Genomic DNA, 25946 nt, shown 5'->3' with positions numbered 1-25946 from the left:
CCTCGGCACCTTGTGTTACTTCCTTTCTCTCCTTTTCCTTCGGTTGAATGACTGGGGTTTGAGGGAAGGGAAGTGATACTTAACAGCCTTGCTGTGGTGCTCTTTGCCTCCTCCTGCTGGCCAGGAGTTATGTTCCCAATAGTAATTACTGATGATCCGTGGACTCACCGTGTCAAGAAATAAATAAATTCATCAGCTAAGCATAAATTTTGTTTTTCCAGAATTTCCTTAACCCTCTTGGGCATGAAGTTCACCAGAGCTTTACAGGTTGCCACTGGAGTCCTCTTCCACTCCTCCATGACAACATCACGAAGCTGGTGGATGTTGGAGACATTGCGCTCCCCACCTTCCATTTGACGATGCCCCACAGATGCTCAATTAGGTCTTGAGATATGCTTGGCCAGTCCATCACCTTTACCCTCAGCTTCTTTAGCAGGGCAGTGGTCGTTTTGGAAGTGTGCTTGGGGTCGTTATCATGTTGGAATACTGCCCTGCGGCCCAGTCTCCGAAGGAAGAGGATCATGCTCTGCTTCAGTATTTCACAGTACATGTTGGCATTTATGGTTCCCTCAATTAGCTGTAGCTCCCCAGTGCCGGCAGCACTCATGCAGACCCAGACCATGACACTCCCACCACCATGCTTGACTGAAGGCAAGACACACTTGTCTTTGTACTCCTCATCTGAATGCCGCCACACACACTTGACACCATCGGAACCAAATAAGTTTATCTTTGTCTCATCGGACCACAGGACATGGTTCCAGTAATCCATGTCTGTAGTCTGCTTGTCTTCAGTAAACTGTTTGCAGGCTTTCTTGTGCATCATCTTTAGAAGAGGCTTTCATCTGGGACGACAGCCATGCAGACCAATTTGATGCAGTGTGCGGCGTATGGTCTGAGCCATGACAGGCTGACCCCCCACACCTTCAACCTCTGCAGCAATGCTGGCAGCACTCATACATCTATTTCCCAAAGACAACCTCTGGATATGACGCTGAGCATGTGCACTCAACTTCTTTGCTCGACCATGGTGAGACCTGTTCTGAGTGGAACCTGTCCTTTGAAACCGCTGTAAGGTCTTGCCCACAGTGCTGCATCTCAGTTTCAGGGTCTTGGCAATCTTCTTATAGCCTAGGCCATCTTTATGTAGAACAACAATTCTTTTTTTCAGATCCTCAGAGTTCTTTGCCATGAGGTGCCATGTTGAAATTCCAGTGACCAGTATGATAGAGTGTGAGAGCGATTAACACCACATTTAACACACCTGCTCCCCATTCACACCTGAGACCTTGTAACACTAACAAGTCACATGACAACAGGGAGGGAAAATGGCTAACTCACTTTTGTGAGATACTGTATGTATAAGTGTACTGGAGCCCTTTGCAGTTAAATAGATAAAACCTAAAAAATTATATTTATGCAATAGTCATATTTAGTAGTGTAACTATGTATTTACTGTAAATATTATACATTCTTATGTACATAGCAGAATATGTTCTATGTATTTTATAATAGATATTCCACTCGTAATCTATCCCTGTGTGTTAAAAAAAAAAATACAAATGTAATCCTTTGGTGCTGACCTAGTAGCTTACGCAGCCTCTGATTGGTGTGCACACCCCTTGGCGTATGAAGTTCTACAGGTTTGGCATTGTGTATCACCTATAGAGCCCTAAGTATGTGCACTTAAATGACACTTTAATACAGTCTGCACCAGTTTGTTGGTTGCTTTTTATGGTAGGCTATGCACATATAAAGCTATATATTTGAAGGGCCATAATACCCAAATGTTTAAACATTTGAAAGTGATGCAGCATAGCTGTAAAAAGCTGACTAGAAAATATCACCTGAACATCTCTATGTAAAAAAAGAAAGAAATTTTACCTCAAAAGTTCCTCAGTAGCCACATCCCATTGTAAAGGATTTCTAAGCAGCATATTAGTATGTCTGTCCTGGGACAGCTGAAAGGATGAGCCTCGTGCACTCTCATATTATTTCCCTATTCAGATTAGGGAAGTTTACAATGAAATCTCATGAGATCACAGTAAAAGAGTTCATGACCTCAGCACTGCTGATGCTGATTGGCTGCTGTTCATTTCTTCATTTTTTTTTATTATTATTTTTTACTTGCAGCTGGGAGCAGGTGAAGTATAACTTTTTACACAGAACTTACTCTGCTGAGCTGAGGAGATTGTGATGTAAAATATCTTCCTTTTTTACATAGAGATGCTCAGGTGATATTCTCCTGTCAGCTTTTTACAGTTATACTGCATCAGTTTCAAGTGATTTAGCATATGAGTATTATGTCCCTTTAAGTATGTATGATGTTGGTAGTTTGTTTTGGTGACATACTGTACGTTTTATTTAGTGATGTCTTGTTTGGTTTAACAGGAGGAACCTGAATCCATAGCCACAAAAACTCCTTCAACTGGTACACCAGGTAAGTGCATTATGGGTAGATAATACATATGTACAGAGAGTTTTGTTGTTTGAGTATTAAAACTAAGCATATGTATAGGATGTATAAAAAGTAATAGCCAGAGTGGTGCCTATAATAGGAATGGATAATCTCACCTCCTGGGTTTTATTTATTTTCACATTGTAATTTTTCCTTAGATAATAAGTATAAAAATTAAAGTGGAAAAAAAACATTGAAAATAAATATGAAAAGAAATAAGGCAATCTTAACATTTGGGTTTTCCATATGCTAGTGGCAATCGCCTTTTTATTTTTGATTTATAATATTAAAGGGACATGAAACCCAAAAAATTTCTTTCATGATTCAGATAGAGAAAACAATTAATTTGCTTTCTTCTCTTGTTATCATTTGCTGAAAGGTTTATCTAGGCAAGTTCATGAGCAGCAGAGAAACTAGGTTCTAGCTGTTGATTGGTGGCTGCTTATATATACCAATTGTGATAGGCTCACCCATGTGTTCAGTTAGAAACAATTAGTGCATTGCTGCTCCTTCAACAAATGATACCAAAAGAATGAAACAGATTAGATAAAAGAAGTAAATTAGACAGTTGTTTAAAATTGTATTCTCTATCTGAATCATGAAAGAAAAATGTTGGGTTTCATGTCCCTTTAAGCAAAAGGATAACAATCAAAATTCCAACAATTTACAGTCTCCTAGAGGAGAGAGGGAACCTATTTAACAAAGGAAGTGGTTCATTATCCTACCATTCCAAAAAAGTAAATGATCTGGAAGAAAACAATAAGGTTGTTTTATGAAAGTGATTGCAAATTAACTTTACTGATGTGAGTAAAGAGAGACCATGATATTTTAAATGGACATTTTTCACAGATTTTAAGAGTGGCCCAATACTGATATAAAATGTACTCTACCACCCTTTGCTGGTGATTAGTTGTAGTACTTCTTCCTAAAGTATTTGCAACTAGTGCAATTTAAATGGACAAAAGACTAGTAAGAAAATTTTAATTATTGCATTACAGGTTGCCTATAACTATTTAACCCCCTTAAAATTGGTTAAATACATAGTTAGCGTTTGCTCCAGAGCATCAATTTTCCAATAGAAGTAAAAGTAAAATTATATATACACATACGAAGAGAGAAGCGCTCTACCAGGAACGAACAGCAGCTCATCAGCTAGTCCTATGGCAATTTACCACCCAGGAGCAGCCTCTTTTAGACCAGTGTGCTTTTCATATAGGGAAAATTTCCTGAAGTATATCAGTCTCATCCCACCAAGTAAGGTCAGTCCAGCCCCGAAATACCAGGCAAGTCTCCTCTAAACAAGGAATATGACAACCCCAGACGATCATTCCTGCCTCCTATGGGCCTCGTCAGTGAGGTGCAGCCACATTCCTCTAAGCACACTGGGCAAGGAGTCCACGTCTGGTTTCCCCCATAACCCATAGGGAGACTTCCCCAGGGTCATATTAATTTGCATATGAAGAGAGAAGCGCTCTACCAGGAACGAACAGCTCATCAGCTAGTTCTATGGCGCTTTACCTCCCAGGAGCAGCCTCTTTTAGACCAGTGTGCTTTTCACAGAGGAATACTTTCCTGAAGTATATCAGTCTGATCCCGCCAAGTAAGGTAAGTCCAGCCCGAAAAACCAGGCAATTCACCTCTGAACAAGGAACATGACAACCCCAGACGATGATCGTTTTGGCCTCCTATGGGCCTCGTCAGTGAGGTGCAGCCATATTCCTCTAAGCACACTGGGCAAGGAGTCCACGTCTGGTTTCCCCCATCACCCATAGGGAGACTTCCCCAGGGTCATATTAATTTGCATATGAAGAGAGAAGCACTCTACCAGGAACGAACAACAGGGAAACCAGACGTGGACTCCTTGCCCAGTATGCTTAGAGGAATGTGGCTGCACCTCACTGACGAGGCACATAGGAGGCCGAAACGATCGTCTGGGTTGTCATGTTCCTTGTTCAGAGGAGAATTGCCTGGTATTTCGGGGCTGGACTGGCCTTACTTGGCGGGAACCGACTGATATACTTCAGGAAACTTTTCCTCTGTGAAAAGCACACTGGTCTAAAAGAGGCTGCTCCTGGGAGGTAAATAGCAATATAACTAGCTGATGAGCTGTTGTTCGTTCCTGGTAGAGCGCTTCTCTCTTCGTATGTGTATATATGCATATGTGTGTATATGTATGCATGTATGTATGTGTATATGTATGTGTGTATATGTATATATATATATATATATATATATATATATATATATATATATATATATGTGTGTGTATTTATATATATATATATATCACTTTTTTTTGTATATTGAATAGTGCACATTTTTAATGTTTTTGTTTCTCAAATAAAAAAATATTATCTGCAATATTTCTCAAAAATCACACCAACTATAAGCTATAGCTATAGATTTTTGCAGGAAAGCCTATTAAAATGTGAAACTATTGTGTTTTATATTCATTTTGAAGATTGCACATTTTTCATGATTTTTTTTTATTTATGTATTTATTTGCATTTAAATAAGTCTTTAATATTTCTCACAAATCTCACCACAAACTAATACGGTTTAGTTTTTTTTTTTTTTTTTTTTTTTTTTAAACTTAAAGCGTTAAAGGGACACTGAACCCAAATGTTTTCTTTCATGATTCAGAGAGAGCATGACATTTTAAGCAGCTTTCTAATTTATTCCTATTATCAAATTTTCTTTATTCTCTTGGTATCTTTATTTGAAATGCAAGAATGTAAGTTTAGATGCCTGTCCATTTTTGGTGAACAACCTTGGTTGTCCTTGCTAATTGGTGGATAAATGAATCCGCCAATAAAAAAGTGATGTCCAGAGTACTGAACTAAAAAAAGGCTTAGATGCCTTCTTTTTCAAATAAAGAGAGCAAGAAAACAAAGAAAAATTGTTAATAGGAGTAAATTAGAAAGTTGCTTAAAATTGCATGCTCTATCTGAATCACAAAAGGAAAAAATTTGGGTTCAGTGTCTCTTTAAGTAATGTATATTACACACTGTGCTTTGTATTTGTAAGTGTACGTTTTTGTATATTTCATTGAAATAAAATATCCTACACAATATTGCTTACAAATCTTACCTCTATATATAATCATAAAAAGTTTTTGTTTTTTCTCTGTCTGCACAGAACCATCTAGGAAGCCTTGGGAGAGAACAAACACAATAAATGGCAGTAAATCTCCGGTTATTTCCAGGTAATTTTTATAATTTCTTGACCTATTTCTTTCATAAAAAACTATAAGTAAAACTTTTTACCTTTGTGGAAATTTTTGAGTGTATTTTTTACACAAAATAATTATTAAACATTTACTTGTATTATTTGTCATTAAAGGGACACGAAACCCACTTTTTTCTTTCTTGATTCAGATATAGCAAGTGATTTTAAACAACTTTCCAATTTACTTCTGTCATCTAAATTGTATTGTTCTCTTGATTTTTTTTTTTTTTTTTTAAAGGATACCTAGGTAGGCTTAGGAGCTGCTGATTGGTTGCTGCACATATATGCCTCTTGTGATTGGCTGACCAATGTGTAGAGATAGTTCTCAGTAGTGCATTGCTGCTCAATCAAAGGATACCAATAGGATACCAATAGAATTAAGCAGATTATATAATAGAAGTAAATTGAAACGTTGTTTACACTTGTATGCTCTATCTGAATCACGAAAGAAACAAATTGTGTTTCATGTTTTTTAATACATCAGTATGTGGTTGGTCTTCATAACCCCAATCTCACCAGTTATCCTGGACTGGTTTTAAGTGCATTAGCTATAAGAAAATAAGAACTTCATATGGAGAGTTGAGTGAACCCATTTCCCTGCATCATTGCGTGTTGTCACTCCGGTTCATGAAGGTCATGCTTGCTCATTTTAAAGATTACACTAGCTGGAGGGCTGCTTACTCTACCGGAGACACCAGGGACAGGATTTGAGCGCAGTATATATTAGTTTTTCTCTTTGTTTTTCTGTTAAAAAAACAAAAAACAACTTTTGATCTTAAAGGGCCATGATACCCAAATGTTGAAACACTTGAAAGTAATGCAGCATATCATGAATTAGTACTAAGCATTCAATTTCCATACCTTCAAATTTAATGATTTGAGATCCTGATGGAAAATGTAATGATTTGAGATCCTGATGGAAAATGTAATGATTTGAGATCCTGATGGAAAATGTAATGATTTGAGATCCTGATGGAAAATGTAATGATTTGAGATCCTGATGGAAAATGTAATGATTTGAGATCCTGATGGAAAATGTAATGATTTGAGATCCTGATGGAAAATGTAATGATTTGAGATCCTGACTGCTAAGACACTAAAGTTGATATGAACATCTTAATGCATTGCAAATAACGCTATTACTATTACTGTTGTGTTTCATATCCCTTTAACTGATGCGTTTCCTGCCTATGTTGCCTATCATTAGTTGCTCATCTGTCTCTCCATAGTGCACTACTGCTCTGGAGTTAAAAGAAAAAGATGGCTAAAGAAATTGTTTTGTTGTTAAATTGCAGGCTCTATCTGAATCATGAAAGTATCGTTTTGAATTTACTGTCCGTTTAAACTAAATATAGCTTTGGGTGTATTTGTAATCTATCTCAGGGGTCATTTTACAATACATTTGTGTTGCTCCTGTCCCTCATAAAATGCCTTAACTAACGATAATTCTTTTTCCTTTAGTCTAAAAGAGGACATTTTAAAATGTATTAGTATTTTAGTTAAAACAAAGTATCTTAACCTGAAAAAATGCTTTTTGCTTGTTCGCCTGTCGGTGTCTAAAAAACAGCTGTGGGAGTCGAAAAAACAGCTGTGGGAGTCATTGCATTAAAGCTGGAAATCACTGTCTCTACAGGGGTGTGGAAATTTAAAAAAAAAACTACTTGTCCAAGGGACTAAAGCAGGAGCCCAATCTACTTGTCCTGATTTGCAAAATAATTTAAATCAAAACTATTTAAATAAGGTTTTTATTCATAAGGAGACAGACCTAACAATACTTAATCAACAAATGCAAGTAGGTAGTGAGATTAAACAGATTTCCAAATGAGAATTGTAGCTTACTTTATTAAAAAAAAACAAAAAAAAACCTAAACTTAACGGAGACAACCTCATGAGGCTATTTATATGCATTGAAATGCTTGGTTACACTAGACTAGATGATATAACCGTGTTGGTTATGTAAATCTGGGGAATGGGTAATAAAGGGATTATCTATCTTTTTAAACAATAAAATTCTGGGGTAGACTGTTCCTTTAACTTCTTAAATTCAAGAGTAAGCTTTGCAAACCGTGAAAGGCTAGGAGGCGAGGTTAAATAAAAAAAAAAAATGTGTGTGTAACCTATGCAGGGACATGACAAACTTTATAATTTTATTCCAAAAAAATGCCATGTTGCTATGTGCCTGCATCATTTGCTGCATTAGTTGTCATTAAACGTATGGCAGTACTAAAGCAGAGACCAAGCTGTCATTAAACGTATGGCAGTACTAAAGCAGAGACCAAGCTGTCATTAAACGTATGGCAGTACTAAAGCAGAGACCAAGCTGTCATTAAACGTATGGCAGTACTAAAGCAGAGACCAAGCTGTCATTAAACGTATGGCAGTACTAAAGCAGAGACCAAGCTGAGCCTCCCATAGTAACAGCTGAGACGTGAGACATGCGCTGAAATGGCTGTGTGCTATGAAAAAGGGGAAAAAAAAAAAAAGCATTAGCCCTGCTGCTGTCTGCTTGCCCGCAGCAGGACTAAATGTAATAAGAAACCACATGTCCGGCACACAAAACTGCATGTCTCGGGCTTCGGGCTATAGGAATTCCACATCCCTGCTCTATATACCCAGTCTAATTTATCTCTGCAATAGGAAAAACAATATACCCTTTGTTGAAAGATCATTTCTTCAAGAGAGTCCATAAAAACAATGGGCATTCTCCATAAGCCTCAATGGAAAGAAAGTGAAATGTTATGTTTGCTTCTTCTTGTCTGAGCTTGCGGTTTTACTTTGCCACTGCTCTAGGTCTGTCTCTCCTTATGAAGTTATGTAGCCTTGATCTGATGGGCGTTTTTTTCCTATAGTGGCTTTTTTCAAGGACCTTGGCACTTTTATAAAACTACACCTAATGCTGGACACGTCAGTAGCAATACTTTACCTTCATTTTCTTTTTTTCCCTTGTTCTCTTCTTTATCTTAAGATCAGGCAGCTGCAACAATAATGTTATAAGTTCTGCAAAGGTTTTGCATCTCCTATCTGTAAAGGCTTGTAATGAACAAAAGCTCATCTCTTTGGCGGATATGACACCTGACATTTAGAATTGTACATTTATTGCTCACTTTTTTTTAATGATGTAAATATTTCTCCAACATAGGTGTGTCCGGTCCACGGCGTCATCCTTACTTGTGGGATATTCTCTTCCCCAACAGGAAATGGCAAAGAGCCCAGCAAAGCTGGTCACATGATCCCTCCTAGGCTCCGCCTTCCCCAGTCATTCTCTTTGCCGTTGTACAGGCAACATCTCCACGGAGATGGCTTAGAGTTTTTTAGTGTTTAACTGTAGTTTTTATTATTCAATCAAGAGTTTGTTATTTTAAAATAGTGCTGGTATGTACTATTTACTCTGAAACAGAAAAGAGATGAAGATTTCTGTTTGTAAGAGGAAAATGATTTTAGCAACCGTTACTAAAATCGATGGCTGTTCCACACAGGACTGTTGAGAGGAATTAACTTCAGTTGGGGGAACAGTGAGCAGACTTTTGCTGCTTGAGGTATGACACATTCTAACAAGACGATGTAATGCTGGAAGCTGTCATTTTCCCTATGGGATCCGGTAAGCCATTTTATTACAGACAGTAAATAAGGGCTTCACAAGGGCTTTTTAAGACTGTAGACATTTTCTGGGCTAAATCGATTTATATATAAACATATTTTATACTCCATAGCCTTGAGGAATTAATTTAATCTTGGGAATTTTGTAAAATAACCGGCAGGCACTGTATTGGACACCTTATTCTCTAGGGGCTTTCCCTAATCATAGGCAGAGTCTCATTTTCGCGCCTGTATTGCGCACTTGTTTTTGAGAAGCATGACATGCAGATGCATGTGTGAGGAGCTCTGATACATAGAAAAGACTTTCTGAAGGCGTCATTTGGTATCGTATTCCCCTTTGGGCTTGGTTGGGTCTCAGCAAAGCAGATACCAGGGACTGTAAAGGGGTTAAATATAAAAACGGCTCCGGTTCCGTTATTTTAAGGGTTAAAGCTTCCAAATTTGGTGTGCAATACTTTTAAGGCTTTAAGACACTGTGGTGAAATTTTGGTGAATTTTGAACAATTCCTTCATACTTTTTCGCAATTGCAGTAATAAAGTGTGTTCAGTTTAAAATTTAAAGTGACAGTAACGGTTTTATTTTAAAACGTTTTTTGTAATTTGTTATCAAGTTTATGCCTGTTTAACATGTCTGAACTGCCAGATAGACTGTGTTCTGTATGTGGGGAAGCCAAGGTCCCTTCTCATTTAAATAGATGTGATTTATGTGACACAAAATTTAGAGAAAATGATGCCCAAGATGATTCCTCAAGTGAGGGGAGTAAGCATGGTACTGCATCATCCCCTCCTTCGTCTACACCAGTCTTGCCCACACAAGAGGCCCCTAGTACATCTAGCGCGCCAATACTCCTTACTATGCAACAATTAACGGCTGTAATGGATAATTCTATCAAAAACATTTTAGCCAAAATGCCCACTTATCAGCGAAAGCGCGACTGCTCTGTTTTAGAAAATACTGAAGAGCATGAGGACGCTGATGATATTGTTTCTGAAGGGCCCCTACACCAGTCTGAGGGGGCCAGGGAGGTTTTGTCTGAGGGAGAAATTTCAGATTCAGGGAAAATTTCTCAACAAGCTGAACCTGATGTGATTACATTTAAATTTAAGTTGGAACATCTCCGCGCTCTGCTTAAGGAGGTGTTATCCACTCTGGATGATTGTGAGAATTTGGTCATCCCAGAGAAACTATGTAAAATGGACAAGTTCCTAGAGGTCCCGGGGCCCCCCGAAGCTTTTCCTATACCCAAGCGGGTGGCGGACATTGTAAATAAAGAATGGGAAAGGCCCGGTATACCTTTCGTCCCTCCCCCCATATTTAAAAAATTGTTTCCTATGGTCGACCCCAGAAAGGACTTATGGCAGACAGTCCCCAAGGTCGAGGGGGCGGTTTCTACTCTAAACAAACGCACCACTATACCCATAGAAGATAGTTGTGCTTTCAAAGATCCTATGGATAAAAAATTAGAAGGTTTGCTTAAAAAGATGTTTGTTCAGCAAGGTTACCTTCTACAACCAATTTCATGCATTGTCCCTGTCACTACAGCCGCGTGTTTCTGGTTCGATGAGCTAGAAAAGGCGATCACTAGTAATTCTCCTTCTTATGAGGAGATTATGGACAGAATCCGTGCTCTCAAATTGGCTAATTCTTTCACCCTAGACGCCACTTTGCAATTGGCTAGGTTAGCGGCGAAAAATTCTGGGTTTGCTATTGTGGCGCGCAGAGCGCTTTGGTTAAAATCTTGGTCAGCGGATGCGTCTTCCAAGAACAAATTGCTTAACATTCCTTTCAAGGGGAAAACGCTGTTTGGCCCTGACTTGAAAGAGATTATCTCTGATATCACTGGGGGCAAGGGCCACGCCCTTCCTCAGGATAGGTCTTTCAAGGCCAAAAATAAACCTAATTTTCGTCCCTTTCGTAGAAACGGACCAGCCCCAAGTGCTACGTCCTCTAAGCAAGAGGGTAATACTTCTCAAGCCAAGCCAGCCTGGAGACCAATGCAAGGCTGGAACAAGGGAAAGCAGGCCAAGAAACCTGCTACCAAGACAGCATGAGATGTTGGCCCCCGATCCGGGACCGGATCTGGTGGGGGGCAGACTCTCTCTCTTCGCTCAGGCTTGGGCAAGAGATGTTCTGGATCCTTGGGCGCTAGAAATAGTCTCCCAAGGTTATCTTCTGGAATTCAAAGGGCTTCCCCCAAGGGGGAGGTTCCACAGGTCTCAATTGTCTTCAGACCACATAAAAAAACAGGCATTCTTACATTGTGTAGAAGACCTGTTAAAAATGGGAGTGATTCATCCTGTTCCATTAGGAGAACAAGGGATGGGGTTCTACTCCAATCTGTTCGTAGTTCCCAAAAAAGAGGGAACGTTTGGACCAATCTTAGATCTCAAGATCCTAAACAAGTTTCTCAAGGTTCCATCGTTCAAAATGGAAACCATTCGAACAATTCTTCCTTCCATCCAGGAAGGTCAATTCATGACCACGGTGGATTTAAAGGATGCGTATCTACATATTCCTATCCACAAGGAACATCATCGGTTCCTAAGGTTCGCATTCCTGGACAAGCATTACCAGTTCGTGGCACTTCCGTTCGGATTAGCCACTGCTCCAAGGATTTTCACAAAGGTACTAGGGTCCCTTCTAGCGGTGCTAAGACCAAGGGGCATTGCAGTAGTACCTTACTTGGACGACATTCTGATTCAAGCGTCGTCCCTTCCTCTAGCAAAGGCTCACACGAACATTGTCCTGGCCTTTCTCAGATCTCACGGATGGAAAGTGAACGTAGAAAAGAGTTCTCTATCTCCGTCAACGAGGGTTCCCTTCTTGGGAACAATAATAGACTCCTTAGAAATGAGGATTTTTCTGACAGAGGCCAGAAAAACAAAACTTCTAAACTCTTGTCAAATACTTCATTCCGTTCCTCTTCCTTCCATAGCGCAGTGCATGGAAGTAATAGGTTTGATGGTAGCGGCAATGGACATAGTTCCTTTTGCGCGCATTCATCTAAGACCATTACAACTGTGCATGCTCAGTCAGTGGAATGGGGACTATACAGACTTGTCTCCGACGATACAAGTAAATCAGAGGACCAGAGATTCACTCCGTTGGTGGCTGTCCCTGGACAACCTGTCACAGGGGATGAGCTTCCGCAGACCAGAGTGGGTCATTGTCACGACCGACGCCAGTCTGATGGGCTGGGGCGCGGTCTGGGGACCCCTGAAAGCTCAGGGTCTTTGGTCTCGGGAAGAATCTCTTCTACCGATATATATTCTGGAACTGAGAGCGATACTCAATGCTCTCAAGGCTTGGCCTCAGCTAGCAAAGGCCAAGTTCATACGGTTTCAATCAGACAACATGACGACTGTTGCGTACATCAACCATCAGGGGGGAACAAGGAGTTCCCTGGCGATGGAAGAAGTGACCAAAATCATTCAATGGGCGGAGACTCACTCCTGCCACTTGTCTGCAATCCACATCCCAGGAGTGGAAAATTGGGAAGCGGATTTTCTGAATCGTCAGACATTACATCCGGGGGAGTGGGAACTCCATCCGGAAATCTTTGCCCACATTACTCAACTGTGGGGCATTCCAGACATGGATCTGATGGCCTCTCGTCAGAACTTCAAGGTTCCTTGCTACGGGTCCAGATCCAGGGATCCCAAGGCGACTCTAGTAGATGCACTAGTAGCACCTTGGACCTTCAAACTAGCTTATGTATTCCCGCTGTTTCCTCTCATCCCCAGGCTGGTAGCCAGGATCAATCAGGAGAGGGCATCGGTGATCTTGATAGCTCCTGCGTGGCCACGCAGGACTTGGTATGCAGACCTGGTGAATATGTCATCGGCTCCACCATGGAAGCTACCTTTGAGACGAGACCTTCTTGTTCAAGGTCCGTTCGAACATCCGAATCTGGTCTCACTCCAACTGACTGCTTGGAGATTGAACGCTTGATCTTATCAAAGCGAGGGTTCTCAGATTCTGTTATTGATACTCTTGTTCAGGCCAGAAAGCCTGTAACTAGAAAAATTTACCACAAAATATGGAAAAGATATATCTGTTGGTGTGAATCTAAAGGATTCCCTTGGGACAAGGTAAAAATTCCTAAGATTCTATCCTTTCTTCAAGAAGGATTGGAGAAAGGATTATCTGCAAGTTCCTTGAAGGGACAGATTTCTGCCTTGTCTGTGTTACTTCACAAAAAGCTGGCAGCTGTGCCAGATGTTCAAGCCTTTGTTCAGGCTCTGGTTAGAATCAAGCCTGTTTACAAACCTTTGACTCCTCCTTGGAGTCTCAATTTAGTTCTTTCAGTTCTTCAGGGGGTTCCGTTTGAACCCTTACATTCCGTTGATATTAAGTTATTATCTTGGAAAGTTTTGTTTTTGGTTGCAATTTCTTCTGCTAGAAGAGTTTCAGAATTATCTGCTCTGCAGTGTTCTCCTCCTTATCTGGTGTTCCATGCAGATAAGGTGGTTTTACGTACTAAACCTGGTTTTCTTCCGAAAGTTGTTTCTAACAAAAACATTAACCAGGAGATAGTCGTGCCTTCTTTGTGTCCGAATCCAGTTTCAAAGAAGGAACGTTTGTTGCACAATTTGGATGTTGTTCGCGCTCTAAAATTCTATTTAGATGCTACAAAGGATTTTAGACAAACATCTTCCTTGTTTGTTGTTTATTCTGGTAAAAGGAGAGGTCAAAAAGCAACTTCTACCTCTCTCTCTTTTTGGATTAAAAGCATCATCAGATTGGCTTATGAGACTGCCGGACGGCAGCCTCCTGAAAGAATCACAGCTCATTCCACTAGGGCTGTGGCTTCCACATGGGCCTTCAAGAACGAGGCTTCTGTTGATCAGATATGTAAGGCAGCGACTTGGTCTTCACTGCACACTTTTACCAAATTTTACAAGTTTGATACTTTTGCTTCTTCTGAGGCTATTTTTGGGAGAAAGGTTTTGCAAGCCGTGGTGCCTTCCATTTAGGTGACCTGATTTGCTCCCTCCCTTCATCCGTGTCCTAAAGCTTTGGTATTGGTTCCCACAAGTAAGGATGACGCCGTGGACCGGACACACCTATGTTGGAGAAAACAGAATTTATGTTTACCTGATAAATTACTTTCTCCAACGGTGTGTCCGGTCCACGGCCCGCCCTGGTTTTTTAATCAGGTCTGATAATTTATTTTCTTTAACTACAGTCACCACGGTATCATATGATTTCTCCTATGCAAATATTCCTCCTTTACGTCGGTCGAATGACTGGGGAAGGCGGAGCCTAGGAGGGATCATGTGACCAGCTTTGCTGGGCTCTTTGCCATTTCCTGTTGGGGAAGAGAATATCCCACAAGTAAGGATGACGCCGTGGACCGGACACACCGTTGGAGAAAGTAATTTATCAGGTAAACATAAATTCTGTTTTTTTTCTCCACTTTAGACCAAAGTCTACACCATCTGTGCAACCCAGTGCCAACGGTGTTCAGGCAGAGGGACTAGACTATGACAGATTGAAGCAGGTACTATGTGAAGACACTTCATTTACTATATCTGTTTGGCATTTGTGTAATAGTAGAAAGGCGCTTGATTTAATAACCTGGGGAGGAGTAGACACATGGTGGGCACTCTCTAAGAAAGCACTGTGCCTGCAGTGGTCTGTTTGAAGGCAGTTTTGTTGCCCATTTTAACCCTCTGCCTTTTAATATTCTGGCAACCTGTCTGAAGAAGGAAACCTATGTAAATCAGCAATTATTTTATTGCCTGAAACTGCATTTTTGTATGGGTTTAACAAAGGGTTTACATTTTACTCATACTAACATGATATTTTTTTCTGTGTTAGGATATCTTAGAGGAAATGAGGAAAGAATTGTCAAAACTTAAAGAGGAACTTATTGATGGTGAGTATCCACTAAATATTATAACCTTTAATCCTTTGTGGGAAAGAAAGGCAAGAAAGGACATTGGTAACATTTGTGAAAAGTCTGAGACTTCTCACAGAAAACACTGCATTACTGGTTGGCTGACTGGCATATCTGTGTATAGGCACTGCAGGTACAAAGGTACAGTGTATGATGGCTAGTGTAATAAGGTACAGTGTATGATGGCTAGTGTAATAAGGTACAGTGTATGATGGCTAGTGTAATAAGGTACAGTGTATGATGGCTAGTGTAATAAGGCACATTGTATGATGGCTAGTGTAATAAGGTACATTGTATGATGGCTAGTGTAATAAGGTACAGTGTATGATGGCTAGTGTAAGGTACAGTGTATGATGGCTAGTGTAAGGTACAGTGTATGATGGCTAGTGTAAGGTACAGTGTATGATGGCTAGTGTAATAAGGTACAGTGTATGATGGCTAGTGTAATAAGGTACAGTGTATGATGGCTAGTGTAATAAGGTACAGTGTATGATGGCTAGTGTAATAAGGTACAGTGTATGATGGCTAGTGTAATAAGGTACAGTGTATGATGGCTAGTGTAATAAGGTACAGTGTATGATGGCTAGTGTAATAAGGTACAGTGTATGATGGCTAGTGTAATAAGGTACAGTGTATGATGGCTAGTGTAATAAGGTACAGTGCATGATGGCTAGTGTAATAAGGTACAGTGTATGATGGCTAGTGTAATAAGGTACAGTGTATGATGGCTAGTGTAATAAGGTACAGTGTATGATGGCTAGTGTAATAAGGTACAGTGTATGATGGCTAGTGTAATAAGGTACAGTGTATGATGGCTAGTGTAATAAGGTACATTGTATGAAAGATAGTGTAATAAGGTACAGTGTATGATGGCTAGTGTAATAAGGTACATTGTATGATGGCTAGTGTAATGAGGTACAGTGTATGATGGCTATTGTAATAAGGTGCAGTGTATGATGGCTATTGTAATAAGGTACAGTGTATGATGGCTAGTGTAATAAGGTACAGTGTATGTTGGCTAGTGTAATAAGGTACATTATATGAAAGCTAGTGTAATAAGGTACAGTGTTTGATGGCTAGTGTAATAAGGTACAGTGTATGATGGCTAGTGTAATAAGGTACAGTGTATGATGGCTAGTGTAATAAGGTACAGTGTATGATGGCTAGTGTAATAAGGTACAGTGTATGATGGCTAGTGTAATAAGGTACAGTGTATGATAGTGTAATAAGGTACAGTGTATGATAGTGTAATAAGGTACAGTGTATGATAGTGTAATAAGGTACAGTGTATGATAGTGTAATAAGGTACAGTGTATGATAGTGTAATGAGGTACAGTGTATGATAGTGTAATAAGGCACAGTGTATGATAGTGTAATAAGGAACAGTGTATGATAGTGTAATAAGGAACAGTGTATGATGGCTAGTGTAATAAGGTACAGTGTATGATGGCTAGTGTAATAAGGTACAGTGTATGATGGCTAGTGTAATGAGGTACAGTGTATGATGGCTAGTGTAATAAGGCACAGTGTATGATGGCTAGTGTAATAAGGCACAGTGTATGATGGCTAGTGTAATAAGGTACAGTGTATGATGGCTAGTGTAATAAGGCACAGTGTATGATGGCTAGTGTAATAAGGCACAGTGTATGATAGTGTAATAAGGAACAGTGTATGATAGTGTAATAAGGAACAGTGTATGATAGTGTAATAAGGTACAGTGTATGATAGTGTAATAAGGTACAGTGTATGGTAGTGTAATAAGGTACAGTGTATGATAGTGTAATAAGGCACAGTGTATGATAGTGTAATAAGGTACAGTGTATGATAGTGTAATAAGGTACAGTGTATGGTAGTGTAATAAGGTACAGTGTATGATAGTGTAATAAGGCACAGTGTATGATAGTGTAATAAGGCACAGTGTATGATGGTGTAATAAGGTACAGTGTATGATAGTGTAATAAGGTACAGTGTATGGTAGTGTAATAAGGTACAGTGTATGATAGTGTAATAAGGCACAGTGTATGATAGTGTAATAAGGCACAGTGTATGATGGTGTAATAAGGTACAGTGTATGATAGTGTAATAAGGTACAGTGTATGATAGTGTAATAAGGCACAGTGTATGATAGTGTAATAAGGCACAGTGTATGATAGTGTAATAAGGCACAGTGTATGATAGTGTAATAAGGAACAGTGTATGATAGTGTAATAAGGTACAGTGTATGATAGTGTAATGAGGTACAGTGTATGATAGTGTAATAAGGTACAGTGTATGATAGTGTAATAAGGTACAGTGTATGATAGTGTAATAAGGAACAGTGTATGATAGTGTAATAAGGTACAGTGTATGATAGTGTAATAAGGTACAGTGTATGATAGTGTAATAAGGTACAGTGTATGATAGTGTAATAAGGAACAGTGTATGATGGCTAGTGTAATAAGGTACAGTGTATGATAGTGTAATAAGGTACAGTGTATGATGGCTAGTGTAATAAGGTACAGTGTATGATAGTGTAATAAGGCACAGTGCATGATGGCTAGTGTAATAAGGTACAGTGTATGATAGTGTAATAAGGTACAGTGTATGATAGTGTAATGAGGTACAGTGTATGATAGTGTAATAAGGCACAGTGTATGATAGTGTAATAAGGTACAGTGTATGATAGTGTAATAAGGCACAGTGTATGATAGTGTAATAAGGAACAGTGTATGATAGTGTAATAAGGTACAGTGTATGATAGTGTAATAAGGCACAGTGTATGATAGTGTAATAAGGCACAGTGTATGATAGTGTAATAAGGCACAGTGTATGATAGTGTAATAAGGTACAGTGTATGATAGTGTAATAAGGTACAGTGTATGATAGTGTAATGAGGTACAGTGTATGATAGTGTAATAAGGCACAGTGTATGATAGTGTAATAAGGTACAGTGTATGATAGTGTAATAAGGTACAGTGTATGGTAGTGTAATAAGGTACAGTGTATGATAGTGTAATAAGGTACAGTGTATGATAGTGTAATAAGGTACAGTGTATGATAGTGTAATAAGGAACAGTGTATGATAGTGTAATAAGGAACAGTGTATGATAGTGTAATAAGGTACAGTGTATGATAGTGTAATAAGGTACAGTGTATGATAGTGTAATAAGGTACAGTGTATGATAGTGTAATAAGGAACAGTGTATGATGGCTAGTGTAATAAGGTACAGTGTATGATAGTGTAATAAGGCACAGTGTATGATAGTGTAATAAGGCACAGTGTATGATAGTGTAATAAGGCACAGTGTATGATAGTGTAATAAGGAACAGTGTATGATGGCTAGTGTAATAAGGTACAGTGTATGATAGTGTAATGAGGAACAGTGTATGATAGTGTAATGAGGAACAGTGTATGATAGTGTAATAAGGAACAGTGTATGATAGTGTAATAAGGAACAGTGTATGATAGTGTAATAAGGCACAGTGTATGATAGTGTAATAAGGCACAGTGTATGATAGTGTAATAAGGCACAGTGTATGATAGTGTAATAAGGCACAGTGTATGATAGTGTAATAAGGCACAGTGTATGATAGTGTAATAAGGCACAGTGCATGATAGTGTAATAAGGCACAGTGCATGATAGTGTAATAAGGCACAGTGCATGATAGTGTAATAAGGTACAGTGCACGATGGCTAGTGTAATAAGGTACATTGTTCTCACAGAAAACACTATTACTGATTGGCTGACTGGCATATCTGTGTATAGTCAGTGCATGATGGCTATTGTAATAAGGTACAGTGCATTATGGCTAGTGTAATAAGGTACAGTGTATGATGGCTAGTGTAATAAGGTACAGTGTATGATGGCTAGTGTAATAAGGTACAGTGCATGATAGTGTAATAAGGCACAGTGCATGATAGTGTAATAAGGCACAGTGCATGATAGTGTAATAAGGCACAGTGCATGATAGTGTAATAAGGTACAGTGCACGATGGCTAGTGTAATAAGGTACATTGTTCTCACAGAAAACACTATTACTGATTGGCTGACTGGCATATCTGTGTATAGTCAGTGCATGATGGCTATTGTAATAAGGTACAGTGCATTATGGCTAGTGTAATAAGGTACAGTGTATGATGGCTAGTGTAATAAGGTACAGTGTATGATGGCTAGTGTAATAAGGTACAGTGCATGATGGCTATTGTAATAAGGTACAGTGCATTATGGCTAGTGTAATAAGGTACAGTGTATGATGGCTAGTGTAATAAGGTACAGTGTATGATGGCTAGTGTAATAAGGTACAGTGTATGATGGCTAGTGTAATAAGGTACAGTGTATGATGGCTAGTGTAATAAGGTACAGTGCATGATGGCTAGTGTAATAAGGTACAGTGCATGATGGCTAGTGTAATAAGGTACAGTGCATGATGGCTAGTGTAATAAGGTACAGTGTATGATGGCTAGTGTAATAAGGTACAGTGCATGATGGCTAGTGTAATAAGGTACAGTGCATGATGGCTAGTGTAATAAGGTGCAGTGTATGATGGCTATTGTAATAAGGTGCAGTGTATGATGGCTAGTGTAATAAGGTGCAGTGTATGATGGTTAGTGTAATGAGGTACAGTGCATGATGGCTAGTGTAATAAGGTACAGTGTATGATGGCTAGTGTAATGAGGTACAGTGCATGATAGCTAGTGTAATGAGGTGCAGTGCATGATGACTAGTGTAATAAGGTACATTGTTCTCACAGAAAACACTGCATTACTGGTTAGCTGACTGGCATATCTGTGTATAGTCAGTGCATGATGGCTAGTGTAATAAGGTATAGTGTATGATGGCTAGTGTAATGAGGTTCAATGCATGATGGCTAGTGTAATGAGGTACAATGCATGATGGCTAGTGTAATGAGGTACAGTGCATGATGGCTAGTGTAATAAGGTACAGTGTATGATGGCTAGTGTAATGAGGTACAATGCATGATGGCTAGTGTAATGAGGTACAATGCATGATGGCTAGTGTAATGAGGTGCAGTGCATGATGGCTAGTGTAATGAGGTACAATGCATGATGGCTAGTGTAATGAGGTACAATGCATGATGGCTAGTGTAATGAGGTGCAGTGCATGATGGCTAGTGTAATGAGGTGCAGTGCATGATGGCTAGTGTAATGAGGTGCAGTGCATGATGGCTAGTGTAATGAGGTGCAGTGCATGATGGCTAGTGTAATGAGGTGCAGTGCATGATGGATAGTGTAATATGGTACAGTGTATGATGGCTAGTGTAATGAAGTACAGTGTATGATGGCTAGTGTAATAAGGTACAGTGTATGATGGCTAGTGTAATAAGGTACAGTGTATGATGGCTAGTGTAATAAGGTACAGTGCATGATGGCTAGTGTAATGAGGTACAATGCATGATGGCTAGTGTAATGAGGTACAGTGCATGGTGGCTAGTGTAATAAGGTAAATTGTATGATGGCTAGTGTAATGAAGTACAGTGTATGATGGTTAGTGTAATAAGGTACAGTGCATGATGGCTAGTGTAATGAGGTACAATGCATGATGGCTAATGTAATGAGGTACAATGCATGATGGCTAGTGTAATAAGGTACAGTGCATGATGGCTAGTGTAATAAGGTACAGTGTATGATGGCTAGTGTAATAAGGTGCAGTGCATGATGGCTAGTGTAATAAGGTGCAGTACATGATGGCTAGTGTAATAAGGTGCAGTGCATGATGGCTAGTGTAATAAGGTGCAATGCATGATGGCTAGTGTACTAAGGTGCAGTGCATGGTGGCTAGTGTAATAAGGTACAGTGCATGATGGCTAGTGTAATAAGGTGCAGTGAATGATGGCTAGTGTAATAAGCACATTGCTTGTAATGGGTTTACCAGTTACTGCTGCTTTTGAGACCCCAGTCTGATCATATTATACACACACTATGTCAGGAATTATTTGGGAAAATCACTCAAATTATGTTTTTCTCCAGTTCACAATGATTTGTTAATTGTGTTTTCTGTTATGAAATAAGGTCACTGCATTCCTGTCAGCCTATATTAGCATTGTTTCTTTCCTAAGATATGGTGAGTCCACGGCTTGAGTAATTACTGTTGGGAATATCACTCCTGGCCAGCAGGAGGCGGCAAAGAGCACCACAGTTAAACTGCTAAGTATCACTCCCTTACCTACAAACCCCAGTGGGTGTCTGAAGAAAAATTCTGATTTTATTTACAAGCAAGTTTTGGGGCATAGCCGTATTCCACGTCATTCCTTGCAGTCGGGTAGTGGTGGCTTTAAAGCAGTTAGGAACTTGTAAAGAGGTACTTACTGCATTTTCCGAACAATTGCTGCCCTACTCTGTTCTTACTTTTTCAAAGGTCTCTGTGAAGAACTGTGTCTTCTCATACCTTGTAATGTCTACATGCCGGACAGCGGAGCAGGTAAGTGCTTTTTCTTCCAGTTTGGGAGACCATGCACTTAACAAATTAAAACACTCCTTTTTTATTGGGACATAGATAATCCTGTTGTATGGGTTACACTGGGGCATGAAGCAGGCACTGTAGCACTGTAGCATGTGTGAGACTAACATTTAAACTCTTATAAAAAGAAAGGGTAAAATGTTTATTAGGCTTTATTTTCTGACACATATTTACTTGATCAAACAATACAAGCTTAAACTGAAAGTAAGGCTGAATTTTCTATTTCAGCAGCTTATTAATTTCCCCTTTAAAAAAAAAAAAATTAAAGCAATGCAACATTTTAAACTGTCAGGTTTGAAAACCGGTTATTTCTGGTACTCAGTGTACCCGGAAGCTATTTTTAGTGCCCCTCTGTGTCGCAGCAGTAATTTGAGCTCAGCAGTTACGGTCACATGACCGGCTTTACTACATAACGTTTCTGAGGATAAAGTTGTTTCACTCCATTTCTGGTAGATCCAGTCTTAATTGGTAGAGGTTAGGCACCTCAGTAATTGAGGTGTAGTGTTGCCTGATGGGTATTTTAGAAGTTTGATGTTTTTTTAAATGTTTTTTCTTAACTTTTCTCACATAATTTTAGCTGGGGATCGATCCGAATTTGGGATAATTTTTTCCTTGGCTTATTTTAATTGAATATTACAATCTTTGAAACTTATCTGTACAAATGTATTTACGGTTTCACAACATGATATGGAACAAGAGCCTGCTCTCATGAATTCATGCTTATTATTATTATTATTTTATTTAGATGCACAAATTGCAGCTCCTATGCAATTTTGTTCATGTGTCAAGAAAACCGTGTAAAATAAAGGTAACATTTTTTAGCCTAATATCTCTCAGGAGGATGCTGTTAAAATAATACCTCAGCTTTCTCCTGCTACGTCCCAAGCCTCAATGGCGTCACATGCAGTGCCCTGCGGTTCCTCTATAACTCCTAGTGGAGTTTATTTAAAAGCAGAAATTGCTGCCCAGGTATCTTCAGCTGTATCTGCGGCATTAGCTGCCATTCCCAGATTACAGGGAAAACGCAAGAGGAAATCTAGAAATTCAGAAAGTAAGGTGCCAAGTTGCCCTTTCTCATAAGTCTGATGAGGAAGATACATCAGGACTTTGAGGGTGAAATCTCAGATTCGGATAGTATAATTCCTCCTTCTGAGACTGAGGTGGTATCCTTCAGATTTAAGCTTGAACAGCTTTGTGTATTGTTAAAGGAGGTTTTAGCTATACCCCTGTTGTTGTCACTCCTAAGAAATCTAATAAACGTAATAGTTTCTTTGATGAACCTTCCACTTAGGAGGTTTTTCCTGTGCCGCACCGTGCTAGGGAGATTATCTCATAGGAATGGGAGAAACCAGGGGTGTCTCTTTCCCCGTCTCCCATTTTTGAGAAAATGTTTCCTGTTGAGGACTCCCTTTAAAGACCCTTGGTATACTGTACCCAAAGTTGAAGGGGCCATTTCCACTCTGGCTAAGAGAACCACTATCCCTATTAAGGATAGCTGCTCTTTTAAGGATCTGATGGACAAGAAGGCTTATTTGAAAAAGATTTGTGTTCATCAAGGTCTCCAATAGCAACCTGCGGTGTGTATTGCCACCGTGACTAGTGCAGCATTTTATTGGTTCGACGCCTTGTCTGATTCTCTTCAAGTGGAGACTTCCTTGGATGAAATTCAAGATAGGATTAAAGCTCTTAAGTTGGCCAATTCCTTTATAGCAGATGCCATTTTACAGGTTGTTAGACTAGTAGCTAAAACTTCTAGTTTCGCTGTCCTATCCCACAGGGCGTTATGGTTGAAATCCTGGTCTGAGACGTTTCCTCTAAAGTCAAGCTTCTGGAGATTCCTTACAAGGGCAAAACCTTGTTTGGACCCAGTTTGGCAGAAATTATCTCTGATATTACAGGTGGAAAAGGGTCTTTTCTACCTCAAGATAAGAAGAATAGGCCTAAAGGACGTCAGAGTAATTTTCATTCTTTTCGTAATTTCAGAGGATAGCCTTCCCCTTCTTCCAAGCAGGAACAATCCAAGTCTTCTTGGAAACCCATCAGTCTTGGAACAAGGGGAAACAATCAAAGAAACCCACAGCTAATTCCAAATCAGCATGAAGGGTTTGCCCCCGTGGGGGGGGCAGACTTTCTCAGTTCTCTGAAGCCTGGATACCAGATGTCCGAGATCCCTGGACTGTGGACATAGTGTCCCAGGGTTACAAATTGGAATTCAAGAGTTTTCCTGCCAGAGGCATATTCCTTCTCTCAAGATTATATGCAGACCAGATAAGAAGAGAGGTGTTCTAGAAATGTATACAACATCTTTCCTCCCTAGGAGTGATAGTTCCAGTGCAGGAACAGGGTCTTGGGTTCTACTCCAACCTATTTGTGGTTCCCAAAAAAGAGGGAACTTTCCGTCCCATTCTAGACTTGAAGTGTCTAAACGAGTTTCTCAAGTTCCATCCTTCAAGATGGAGACTATAAGCTCCGTTCTTTCTTTAGTACAAGAAGGTCAGTTCATGACAATCATAGACCTAAAGGATGCGTATCTTCATGTTCCTATTCACAGGGACCATCACAGATTCCTGAGATTTGCCTTTCTGGACAAATATTTCCAGTTTGTGGCCCTTCCATTTGGTCTAGCCACGGCTCCCAGAATTTTTTCAAAGGTTCTGGGGGGCTCATTTGGCAGTGATCCATTGTCGTGGAGTTGCTGTGGCACCCTACCTGGACGACATATTGCTTCAGGCGCCATCTTTTCAACTAGCAAAATCTCACACAGAGATATTGTTGTTTTTTCTTCATTCCCACGGAGGGAATGTGAATCTGGAAAAAAGCTCCCTTTCCCCTGCTACAAGAGTAGTGTTCTTAGGGACCATAATAGATTCTCTATTAATGAAGATTTTTCTGACAGAGGTAAGGAAAAACAAAATAATTTCCTCTTGCCTCTCTCTTCAGGCTTCTGCTCATCCTTCAGTGGCTCAATGTATGAAGGTAATCGGTCTGATAGTGGCTTCCATGGACATCATTCCTTTTGCTCGATTCCATTTGAGAGCTCTCCAGTTGTGCATGCTCAGTTAATAGAATGGTGACCCTGTGGATCTATCTCAGAGAATAGTTAGATCAGTTGTCAAGGCATTCTCTCCCGTGGTGGATTTCTCAGGGCACATGCTTTCAGAGACCTTCCTGGGTGATCGTGACCACGGACGCCAGCCTACTGGGCTGATGAGCAGTCTGTAACTCGTTAAAAGTTCAGGGCCTTTGGACTCGGGACGAGTCTGCTCTTTCAATCAACATCTTGGAGTTAAGGGCGTTTTACAATTCTTTATTTGCTTGGCCTCAGTTGTCATCAGCCCAATTTATCAGGTTCCAGTCAGACAACATAACCTCTGTGGCTTACATCAATCACCAGGGAGGAACTTGGAGTTCCTTAGCCATGAAGGCGGTTACTCACAGAGACCCACAATTGCTGTCTGTTACAAACTGCTGTTTGTAACTGGCCCTTTAAATGGAAAATTGCCCTGCTTCCCTGGATTTTGGAGAAGCCTATTTGCCAGCCTCCTTCCTCATGACTATGGCCCCTGGAAGATTGTGCCCCTGAGAACATATTAACTTTTATTGGGTGTGTATGGCCCTTTAAGAACCATCTGGGGACATATTGTGACTTTGATGAACAATGCCCCTTTAAGACTATGTCCCCAGACCTGTGAAATGACTTGTCCCTGGCTTTCTCCCACTTGGTTCAGTTTCATTGTGTGCCATTAAGAGTTAAATTTTGTTCAGCTTCAAGAAACCTATTCTAAATACAAGTCTGCTGGGATTAGCTCTAATTAGGTTTAGTGATCAACTTTCCCATTGTCTAATCAGACTTCTAGTATTGATAAGGTGGACTGCATTGTTTTATTGTGTGTAATGTTATCTGCTGAAGTAAATGTTGTGGCCTGTCAAAGGGAGTGTCTCTCTATCTAATATCAAATGTGTGATGGGGGATTTTATGCCTCCCCCTGAGAGTGTCCTGTTTGCATGTAACCTCAATAAAAAGGAGGCTGTGTGCTCCAGCACATCAGACCTATTTTCTGTCCCTCTAACTTGCAGCTTTGACTCATGTTTGTAGGGGACAGCTTCAGCTAATATCACTACAGGGATTGCTGACTATGGTGCTGATGATTCTTTGGTGAGCGCTAGGAGCATCCTTTTCTACGGTCCAACTTCCAGCCAGCCTGGAGGCAACCGTAACATTTGGCGGCAGCGGTGGGATTGGCGTCCTAGCGCAAGGAGCAGCACCACAACAGCACTGGTATCGTAGGAAAGTTATTGAGG

At 39.9% G+C, this 25946-nt stretch overlaps 1 protein-coding gene across 1 annotated transcript in view; it reads left to right on the top strand.

The window, feature by feature from the left end:
* Positions 1-25946, top strand: part of ENAH (ENAH actin regulator) — a gene marked incomplete in the record, with an annotated part of 421876 nt that overhangs the window by 380719 nt on the left and 15211 nt on the right. Inside the window, 4 exon segments of the mRNA XM_053712606.1 lie at positions 2392-2440; positions 5597-5663; positions 14709-14787; positions 15108-15165. Of these exon segments, the coding sequence (XP_053568581.1) occupies positions 2392-2440; positions 5597-5663; positions 14709-14787; positions 15108-15165 (253 nt within the window).

Source organism: Bombina bombina, chromosome 4 (genome assembly GCF_027579735.1).
Source record: "Bombina bombina isolate aBomBom1 chromosome 4, aBomBom1.pri, whole genome shotgun sequence".
In the NCBI taxonomy this organism is placed as follows: domain Eukaryota; kingdom Metazoa; phylum Chordata; class Amphibia; order Anura; family Bombinatoridae; genus Bombina; species Bombina bombina.
Note: the sequence above shows the minus strand (reverse complement) of the source record. Positions and strands in the feature narration are given on the sequence as shown.